Source organism: Sceloporus occidentalis, unplaced genomic scaffold (assembly GCF_023333645.1).
Source record: "Sceloporus occidentalis isolate IW3139 unplaced genomic scaffold, rSceOcc1.0.p SCAF_1, whole genome shotgun sequence".
Lineage (NCBI taxonomy): Eukaryota > Metazoa > Chordata > Lepidosauria > Squamata > Phrynosomatidae > Sceloporus > Sceloporus occidentalis.
Genome location: NW_028316981.1, coordinates 118,993,208 through 119,004,380, shown reverse-complemented (window position 1 = coordinate 119,004,380; position 11,173 = coordinate 118,993,208). Strand labels below are relative to the sequence as shown.

The 11,173-nt window shown below is 41.0% G+C and overlaps 1 protein-coding gene across 1 annotated transcript; it reads left to right on the top strand.

Annotated features, from left to right (window-relative positions):
- Positions 1–1,484: 1,484 nt before the first annotated feature.
- LOC149322020 (uncharacterized) lies at positions 1,485–10,840 on the top strand. Its single transcript, XM_089506810.1, has 5 exons — positions 1,485–1,587; positions 4,824–4,940; positions 6,729–6,845; positions 8,856–9,071; positions 10,689–10,840. Exons 1-5 carry the CDS (start codon positions 1,485–1,487, stop codon positions 10,703–10,705), a joined length of 570 nt encoding a protein of 189 aa, XP_089362936.1. The 3' UTR covers positions 10,706–10,840.
- Positions 10,841–11,173: the final 333 nt, after the last annotated feature.

The window sequence follows — 11,173 nt, the reverse complement described above, 5'->3', positions numbered from 1 at the left end:
TAGGAGGGGGGTGAGGAAGAGGAGGGAAGCGGACAACGGAAGACGTGGCAGGTACAGGGGGGAGAGGAAGAGGAGTAGAAGGGAGGAGGAGAGAGGAGGAAGGAGGATAAAGGAGGATGCAATGGTGGAAGGAGAGACAAAGAGGAGAAAGGAGGAGGGAGGAGGAAAAGGTGGTGGACTAACCAGATAATTTGAAAATGCAGGTGCCTCCATTTTCAAAATGATCCTGTGTGATTCAGATTGATCCAATCCAGTAGTGAGTTCTCACTACCAAAGATCCAGATTGTTGTGGCACTGCAAGAGATGAGGTAGATGACCTGGTGCCAGATGCACCGGGTCAAGTGGATTTTTTGGTGGTCTCCCTGCAAACTGCATCAAATGCAGTTGGGGTGAGTGTAAACGCCTATGAAATTACCCAGGTTGGGGTTTGGCTTATATATTTGCGAACACAGCAATTACTTGAAGAACAGAATTATAAGTACTTCCAGATGAGGTTTATTGTGCAGTTGCCTTGTCTCAAACTTGAAATGTTATACAGGGGTCCAGAAAATGTCATCTTCTAACCCACTTATGTTTTCCTATAATTTCTTCCTTGTTTCTTCTTATCACAAAAAATATGATAACAATGGAAAGCTGGTGGAGCTGCACAGTTGGATCTTGCTAGGACACCTCTGTCTGCAAGTGCCAAAATCCCCAGTGCTCTCTTCCTCCACAGAAACCAAAAATACTTCTTGCACATCACCACATGAGGAAGTAGAGAGTGCCCCACAATCTCGGATTCATTAAGGACACACCTGCCCAAGACGTTCCGCTATTTTGAGATCTCTTTGGGTAGCTGCACTAGGCCATTGTGTCTGGGTTGACTATTAAGATTTTATATAATTTTATAAAAGATTGTAAGGGCAAAATTACAAGCAGTGCCTGAACCATTTACTTAAAGGAAACGTATCCAGGAAAAGCCATGTTGGCTGTATAGCAAAGTGCAATATCATCCAAAACCCACAAAACAGTAATACCTTTATTGAACCAACCAAAATGAACAAAATATATGTCACAACATATATTATGTACATTTTGGGAGGTCCAATAAAGGTATCACTGTTTTCTGGATTTTGGATGTTACTGTAGTTATAGGCAAGGCTGCCAGAGTAAAAACTGGAGACAGCTCCTGTAGTTTTAATAGTTGTGTAGAAGAGGGAATTTCAGCAGCTGTTGCTTGTCACACAACTAGCTAATATGCAACAGCTGCTGAAATGCCTCTTCTACACAACCATTAAATGTGCAGGTAGCAACTCTATTTGCAGGTGCTGTAGTACTTGCCAGGGTACAGAAACTGTCCCTCTCAAAAAAGGAACAGAAACATAGGAAAACAGAATAAATATAGAACCAATAAAGAAATGAAAGAACCCTAAATGCCATAAAAGGAAGAGGAAAGGCTCTGTTTTAATCCATCCAGAGCAGCTCCCTTTCTGAAGTGTATACCCATGTATGATGACACAGAAGCACCAAGCAGGGGAGCGGATCTCCCATATGGGAGTTGGCGTCCTCTCCCAGCTAAGCCCATAGAGAAGACTGAAAATGTGGAAGGTAATTAAATTTGGGGTAGGGAGGATGGGTTTTGACATATGGCAGAATGGTCTGGATGTGCTATGTTTAATACTATAGTGCATTGTTGAGTAGTGTGGTATGTTTTTATACTGCTGTCTATAGGGAAGGCACAGCCAGAGCAGGATTAAAAGCTGAGACCTGTGGCTGGTGGACTTGATTGTCAGCTCCAACAGGAAAGTTGCAAGTGGTTGGGGAAGAGAGGAGGGAACATAGCTAGGTAAGCTCCAGGTTTGCCTTCCTTTCTCTGTGGAGAAAACCATTATCTATATGGATGGCCAAATGCAAAATAGAGCACGGCTCCTGCACCATAAACTGCGATGCAGAAGAAAGAACTGCAGCAGGTGTAGCTGGCAGAACACTGCACTCACAGGCACAGTTGGTGGAAATACAGGGCCTTCTCCATGGCTGTTTTCAGGTTTTGAAACTCCCTTCTCAGGAAGGCTAAGCTGGCTCTTTCCTGTCCTTTCACCAGCTGGTGTCCTTTCTCTTCCAGCAGGTGTTTGGGGACTGATTGTTTTACAAATAAAAGGCTTTTTGTTTTAGTGTGGTGTACTCTTTTTACTCTATGCTACAGAACTATTAAAGGTGTAGAAGTCCTGTCCCCTTTTGCATCTGGATAGTAAAGAAATAAGTAAACAGCTATGGATGCTATGCCAAAACAGTCTAGTGTGGCTGAAAATCATTAGAATAGTCAAGCAGCTATGAAAGTGGTCTAATCTAATTTCAATAACAAATACATCCTTCCCTGAAGATCCATGTTCAGGAGAAAACGGGGCCCTTAATTTGTAGCAGAAGCTGGATGTGCCCTGGACACATTGACCAACCCTTGAAAGATCATGAACCCACCTCAACCACCTCTTCTTAGAGAGGATTTTTTTTTCTGGTTACAGACAACTTTAGGATTGAATTTCTCCATAAAAGATTCCAAGCAAAATGACAGATGAACTCAACAGAGATTTAAGAAGATGAACTTATAATGGTATAATGGCAGCAAATTTGAAGCAGGGCAAAGAGAAAATCAGCACCAGATTAGGAGTCATAGATGTGTATTATTCAAACAGCAATTATGAGAGGAAGCTGAGAGCATACCCTCAGGGATGTAGCTAGGATTTTAGGAAAGGGGGGGGGGGTCCAGACTAAGTGCCACCATTATAATGGGGCTTGGGTGTGGTGGCGCAGCAGCACGCACCATTCATTTTTCTAATGGAAGGGGGGGTCCGGACCCCAAGGACCCCCCCCGGCTATGTCCCTGATACCCTCCAACATTTCACAGATGGGGCACGTATGGCCAAGCAACATCAGAATGTGATCAAGATGACAGAAATGATGGATAAGGAACAAAACACAAGCTAGAAGAGCTCACCTTTGACTGAGCCTACTGTGAAGGACAGGATTCAGCCCTCTCCTCTCCTTTTTCCTCTGTTGAGTTAACTGAGTGCCAACTATTTTTGCATTTTGAACACAGTTTGCAGCAACTGAACTAAGCTAAGGACAAAAAGTGAAAGTGGAAGGAGGATGAGAGATATTTTAAAAGCAGCTAAAAAGTGGCACAGTAAAGGATTAATTAGGTTTGGCTCTGCCAAATTTGGACAGTTGAAGAGTATGTGAGACTTTATTCTTCAGCAGGGGAGGAGTGCAGTGGAGGACATCACTAGACAAGCTCACACCAACGCCTCATTCTATACACCTCTGGTTATTAGTACTGTATATATTCCACTATAAGTTGGTCTCATGTATAAGTTGAAGGCAGGTTTGGGGGCTAAAATTCTGGATTTTCAAATGACCACAGATAAGCTGAGTGTAAAACTTTGGGGCATGGAACAAAGGATCTAAAAGAGGAAGCAAATGAAAAAAATGCCAGGAGGCATAACTGTTTGAGCTCATACTAAAGGCTATATGGAAGAGAGAAGAGAATGGAGTCAGTTCTTCCAGGAGAGATGATGCTCTTGCCTTTCACCAGGAGATGGTACCTTTTTAAAGTAAGAGTTAAAGTATAGTATTTGCATTGGCCCATGGATAAGTCAACCCAGATTTCTGGGGTCAATTTTTTGACTAAAATTTCTAGACATACACATGAGTATATATAGTAACTGTCATCAAGTTGTCTTTGACTTATGGTGACCCAAGAATGAAAGACCTCCAAGTTACCCTATCATCAAGAGCCCTGCTCAGGTCTTGCCGACTCAGGGTCTTCCTTGATTTAGTGTATCCATCCAAAATATGGTCTTTCTCTTTTGCTACTGTCTTCTACCTTACCATGCCTTAGTGTATTTTCTGGTGAGATGTCATCTTGTGATATGTCCAAAGTATGACAGTCTCAGTTTAATCATCTTGGCTTCTAGGGAGAATTTAAGCTTGATGTGCTCTAGAATCCATTTATTTGTCTTTTTAGCAGTCCATGGTATGTGTAGAACTCTTCTCCTACACATGTCAAATGTGTTGATTTTCCTCCTGTCAGCTTTCTTCACTGTCCAGCTTTCACAATCATATAGAAATGGGAAAAATAATAACAAGAACAATCCTAACTTTAGTACTCAGTGATATATCTTAACACTTCAGGATATTGTCTAGTTCCTTAATAGCTTCCTTCCAAGTCCTAGTCTTCTTCTGATTTCTTGATTGCAGTCTCCATTCTGATTAATTACTAGGGCTCTACAGAAATAATCTAGGTTGATACCACTTTAACTGTCATGGCTCAATGCTATGTAATTCTGGGAACTGTCATTTTGGAAATCATTTAGTCCTCCTGTCAGAGCTCTGGTGCCACCACAAACTACAAATCCCAGAATTCCATGGGGCTGAACAATGGTAGTTAAAGTGATTTCAACCTGCATTATTTCTGCAGTGTGGACGCAGCCTTAGCCAAGGTATGGAAAACCTTAAAACTGTTTCAATGTCTTCACTGTCTATTTCAAAGCTATGTAAATCATCTGTGGTCATTATTTTTGTTTACTTAAGGTTTAACTATAAGCCTGCCTTTGCTCCCCCCCCCCTCTTGAATTTATTCAATAATCTTTCCAGGTTTTTGCTATTTTCTGCTAGTACTATGGTGTTATCTGCATGCAGTTACAAAAACAGAACAACCAAGCAAGCCTGGGAAAGGGTGAGGAAGAACAAATGGTTCAGTGATAAACTGTCTTCTCACAGACCCCCTTTGCCAGTTTTTTCATGTTTGAATTTTTCCAAAATTAACCCCTTCCCATCTCCCTAAACAGATGAATATGAAAGCTTCAGTGAAGAAAACAACTATGACAAGATCCCACTTCCTTCTAAAAGGGAGGAACCAAAACCCCACGCTAAACAATCAAGCCCTGATGTTAACTTTGTTACAGGTATGGTGTTGCTTGAGCACTGCTGCCCTCTGCTGGTTCTTCTGCATACAGCAGGCCCACAGCGTATGGCCCTCCAGATCTTGTTGGACTCCAACAGCCTTATCCAATACAGTGGGCCCTTGTTATATGCTGGGGTTTGGTTCCAAGATCCCCCGTGGATAACAAAATCCGTGGATGCTCAAGTCCCATTGAATATAATGACATAGCAAAAAGGTGTCCCTTATAAAAAATGGAAAATCAAGGTTTGATATTTGAAATTTATACTTTTTAAAAATATTTTCAAACCGTGTATGCTTGAATCCGTGTATTAAAAAAATCCATGTATAAGAAGGGACAACTGTACAGTCATTGGGGATCATAGAAGTTGCAGTACTGCAAAATCTGGAAGACTGTAGATTCTCTTCTGTATTACACATAGATTGTCTCCATATAAGCTCTGGCATCTCTCCGCTCAATGCCTGTCTGGAGTCGATAATGGGCTGGATGAGGGAAAACAGACTCAGCCTGAATCCAGAGAAAACGGAGGTACTTGTGATAGGCTCTCCCGGTCCTGGGAAGGAAATGTGTCCACCTGTCCTGAACGGGGTCACGCTCCCCGTGAAGGATACAGTTCGCAGTTTGGGGGTGCTTCTGGACTCGTCGCTTCACCTGACTCCTCAGGTGGATGCGACAGTTAGAAGTACCTGTTACCAGCTTCGGCTGATACGCCAGCTGCGTCCCTACCTGGACTGGGGGGACCTTGAAACAGTGGTACATGCACTGGTAACCTCTCGACTTGATTTCTGTAATGCGCTCCACATGGGGCAACCCTTGTATCAAACTCAGAAGCTGCAGTTGGTTCAAAATATGGCCACAAGGCTGGTCACTGGTAGTTCCAGGGCCAGCCACATAACACCTATATTGAAAGATCTGCATTGGCTGCCAATCCGCTTCCGGGCCCAATACAAGGTTTTGGTCATTACCTATAAAGCACTAAATGGCTTGGGCCCAGAGTACTTGGAGGACCGCCTCTCCCCATATAATCCACCCCGCACTCTTAGGTCAGGTGGGAAAAAACTTAGAGTTCCCAAGATGAGATACGTAGCGACTGCACAAAGGGTTTTTTCTGCTGTGGCCCCACAGTCTTGGAACTCTCTCCCTGATGAGCTCCGCTTGGCCCCCTCCCTGGAGTCATTTAAGAAAAATCTCAAGACTCACCTATTTCGCCAAGCCTTTCCCCACATGTCCTGACTGTCATCTTCTCCTGTGTATTGCGTGTTGTATTATTAGATTGTTTTATTGACTTTACTGGTTTTAATTATCTGGAATGAATGATGGATTTTTAATGATGTATTGTATTGTACGGTTTTAATATGGGGGATTTTTGCTGTTTTAATTTCTATTTGTAATTTGTTTCGTACTGTATTGTATTTTATTAGTATCTTGTAAACCGCCGTGATCGAAGGAATGGCGGTATATAAATAAAATCTCATTCTTTCATTCATTCATTTTATCCAGAGCTGACATTCAACCAGGTGTGGGTCTGTGCATGAATGCATGTTCAACTTGCATGTCAACCTGTGTTGGCCCCACGAATTTCATATGGTTTCCCTAGACAAGGAATCCTCAGAGGTTGTTCTTCCAGTTCCTGCAGCAATATAGACTACAGCACCTGGTATTTGTTGGCAGCCTCCCGCCCAAGCACTAACCAGGGCTGACCCTGCTTAACTTTTCAAGATCAGATGGGATCTGTTGCCTTTAAGATATTTAGGCCATAACTGATTCGAATATCTTTCTGTCTCCTTGCAGGCAAGTCAGTCTTCACTCCATTCCTCTGGAAGGGCTCTTGGAGGAGAAATGGCATACCTGTGCTCTTGCCTCTCGTTGTTGGCTGTCTCATAATTGATATCATTCTTCTCTCACAATGTGGGTACAAGGGACAGGGTCAAGCAGCCTAATCGTACATTTCAGAACCAAGTGATGGAAGCAGTAAGGAGGGGGCACTGGGATAAGAGAAGGAAAGGATAATATTTTGACATTAAAAGTTATAGGAACAGAACAAGCAATCGAACCTATGAAAGGATGAGCAAGAACAAATGATCCCCTTTACTAGTTTATTCATCTCTGGATGTCAGAAATTACACTAGAAAGGAACTGGTCCCTCTGGAAAACTATGTAAAACAGTAAGATGGTGGTACTGTACATTTAGATATTCAGGCCCTCATCATGACAATTCCATTAGCCACTTTGTTGTTGTTCTGTGTCTCCAAATCATTTCTGACTTCTGGTGATCCTAAGGTGAACCTATCATGGGTTTTTCTTGGCAAGATTTGCTCAGAGGGGGTTTGCCTTTGAATATCTCTGAGGCTGAGAGAGTGTGACTTGCCTAAGGTCACCCAGTAGGTTTCCATCGCTGAGTAGGGATTTGAACCCTGGTCTCCAACACTCATACTGCTACACCAAGGAAACACACATGTAATGTAAGAAGAAGAAGAAGAAGAAGTAGTCCAAAACAAAAATTGTTTTCTAAAACACACACAAAAAATTTCTATCAGCAGTCTTTTGTAAATCTAATTGATCTTGCTCATTTGAAATGAAGCCACAGACAGATTTGGACTGCAAGAGATATAACTTATAACATTAAATTTTTGCTAGGCCAAATCCACTTCCCTTCCACCTATTGAAAGGATTGCAATGAAATCCAGAGTGGAAAGAGAAGCTTGAAGGAGTGGTAGGTGATGTCATAGTCCCTGCTGGTCAAAAAGTCTTGGGGCTTTGACCTTGCGAGCTCTGGCTCCATTGCAATGCTTCTAGTAAACACAAGGTCATCACAATGCTTGATTCAGGTACTGTGTGCCTGACTGAATAGAGGGAAGCATCAGGCCCATATTTAAATGGTTAAAAATATTTTATTTTATGAATGTTATTGTATTGGATGTTCTCTGTTTAAATTCAGTTTGTGCTGTAATGTTTCCCTTCCCCACAACTCAAAACCTCTGACTATGAAATTGTTCTAGAAGGAGTGGGGATCCAGTGTTGGGGTGGAGTGCTGATTAAATTGTAGGAAATATTGGTATTTATATTAAGCAGAGTGCAGTGTGGCCCAGTGCAACATGATCCTCTGGTATAAAGCAGAATAGAAATATACAAGATGCTCAGGCAACATTTTAAAAAACAAACTTTACATTTATTACTAGGATTTACCATAATTTAAACAGCACTTCCAAAGTCTGTTTGGGCCCAAAGTTACCTATACTTCAGTAAAAGAGTCCCTAATGCTAACTTTCATGTGTGCATGTATGAGGCATCCTGAGAAACTTCATGGATGCTTCTTTCTCATAAAAAGGGTTGTAAAACACTTAATACTAACTTTTGGAGAGAAGGGGGAAGTGACCTCTGAGGGCAAGAAGCAGAAAAGTCTTGAGTTAAATTGAGCAGGGAATATAGAGATGAAAACAAGACATGCAGTTCAAAGTTTCCTCTCTACACCTAATTACAGTTGATCTTCCACATTTGCAGATTTGACTTTTGCAGATTTGATTATTTATTAATTTGATTAATATGTTAATATGTTTAACAGGATTAATATGTTCTGTCTAGGAATCTCTAGGTCCTCTATCATGACTCTATGGTAAGCTCCCACCAAAAGTCATGTTAGAGGACCTAGAAGTTCCTAGAGAGAACACTTCTCTAAGCATTTGTAGGTCCTCCAGCGTAATTCTATGGTTAGCTTCCAACAGATGTTGACCATAGAGTTGCCCTGGAGTTCTCTCAGGTAAAAAAAAGTGATTTTTTTTTAAAAAAATTGAGATTTTCCTACTTTCACAGAGGCCCTGTGCCCCTAAGCACAGTGAATGTGGAGGGTTCACTGTACTTACAATACAAACAAAGCCGCTTTGTTTCGAGCAAACACAAAACCTGCCCTTCCCTTTCCAGATGCTGCCATGATTTCAGAGCTCAAGAAACTGAATTTCAGCTTTACACAAGATACCTGTGATGTTTCAACAGCCCTTCTAATGATCAAAGAGGCGAAGAATGAATTTCTAGCAGAGCTCAGAACTATAGAAAATATTGCTCAGAGGTGTGAAGCAAGTGACAGAAGAGTGGAGGAAACGATCAGATTAGCAGAAAAACTGAGTGCAGAAAGGCAAGGTAAGTAGGGAGATTATCACATGGAGGAAAACAGGGGGGGGGAAAGGGAAATTCCAGGATAATTGCACGATGGTGCATCAAATTTTCAGACAACATCACATTCAATTATCCCAGGAAGAGCCAGGAATTAAAAGGCAATAAACTATTCATGAGATATCCCTTGAATAGCCTTCTCAATACCATGATTAAAGCATGACTGGTAGGGTGTGAAAGCTAGTCGTGAAGAAACCCAGGCATTTTATTTTATTTTATTTAAATAATTTTTATTAAATTTCTATATTGACTAAATTGGTGAAATAGAAGAAAAAAGAAAAAGAAAAAGTACAAAGAATATACATGTAGATAAACCTATAGATATATGAAACCAACAATGGTGAAATAATCATGTTATCGATCCATGTAGATGTATATTGGTGTGCTATTAACTGCTTATTATTCCATAATTCTTCACATAACTGACAATGACCTAGTACAGACTGCCACAAAACGGCAGTCTGTAAGCGCCTGTTTTTACTCTGGAGGGACGGCGCAGCCCCCAACTGCGTGCCGTCACTCCAGAGTAAAAAGAACCTGGAAAAACCGAGTTCTTTTTACACCACCATAGTTATGTCACGAGTGCACCAAGACATAACTGGCATGGCGCGATGTGTGGACACTATGCATCCGTTACATCATAATGGCGGCGCCCATGTACACTGGACACCGCCATTATTGCACTGCTGGCACATATTAGGGTTAGGGACCGTGTGGTCGCCACGTGGTCCCTAACCCTAAAATTGATGCCAGCACAGCGCTTTTGTGCAGTCTGTACTGCACCAATATTCTCCTCTTTTTTCTTTCTTTTTTAACTATTATATATCTATATCTTATCCTTATTTAAACCCAGGCATTTTAAAGGGGCAGCACTGGTTGGGGATCTTTCAAAGTTGAAGTGGCTGCAGGCAACAGCCAGGGACATGTAAAAGGGAACTGGCCTCACTCAGGTGGCTGCAGCTGTGGACTGCAGCCAGGGACATTTAATTTTTAAAGGGAATCGTCTGGGTATTGCTCATTTTTGAAGCAGCTGCCAGGGACTTTAAACATTTAAGGGGCTGCAGGAAGCAGGCCGGGAAATTCAAAATTGAAACTCATGCCCACAACGACCAATTCCCAAATAATATCAATTCATTCCCAGGTATGTGCAAAAACCAATTGCGGGATTTTTGAGCTTTCACGCAAGAGTGCAACCGTGTGAAAATATTGAACGCTATAGCACTACTATTCCTTTTTCTTTTTACTGACATGATTACTGTTGAATTGGCCCTGGTGTGATCATCTCCTCTGAGAAGGAAAAAGCCAGCAACAAATGAAAAGGGAAGAAGCATCATTAGGAGCACAGAATTCAGAAATTAAATCCTCCAGTTATATTTGTGTCAAAAGAACTAATTCTTTTGATTTAAAAGTGTGTGTGTGTGTGTGAAAGAGAGGGACAGCCAGAGAGCCAGACAGCAACTATTGATGCGTTGTTAGTATTGTTTGGGTGAGTCCAGATAATATGAAAGAAATAGAAAATAAGCCTAACAGATGTCCTCAAACTGTATGAGATTTAATTAACTTTCTTATGTATCTTCCCTACAGAGTGGTGCTACAGCTGAACTATCTCCCCATCTCCTACTAAATCTGAAATGGCATCTTTTGGTAGAATTTGTGGATTAAATAGCATGAAGAACATGTTCTATTACAAGGGATTGCATTAATAATATAGATTCTTGATAGCCTTTGTGGGATCCAAAATTCATAATTTTTATGTTATCATGATGATCTATGATAACATAAACAACCAATTAAAATTATTTTTAATTGGTTGTTTATGTTATCATAGATCATCATCATCATCAGGACATTAAAAATGATTGTAAATTTCTGAGACCAAACATCTGATGTTACAAACATCAGTATAAGGGTCAAAAAATTTAAATAAAATATCTATTAAGATATATGGCAAAAGTTAGATTTTTGTAATGATTTAGGGTTAGATTCCATTTTTCTGCAATTTTTCATATGAAAAAGGATTTTAATTACAGATTTCTTATCAGATAATGATATTCTTTTATTGCAGCATT

Excerpts from the sequence above, each read along its gene's own strand:
- LOC149322020 (XM_089506810.1), top strand. The coding sequence starts at position 1,485 with ATGTATGATGACACAGAAGCACCAAGCAGGGGAGCGGATCTCCCATAT. Across the intron at positions 1,588-4,823 it reads GAAGACTGAAAATGTGGAAG|ATGAATATGAAAGCTTCAGT; the intron begins GTAATTAAATTT and ends CTCCCTAAACAG. Across the intron at positions 4,941-6,728 it reads TGATGTTAACTTTGTTACAG|GCAAGTCAGTCTTCACTCCA; the intron begins GTATGGTGTTGC and ends GTCTCCTTGCAG.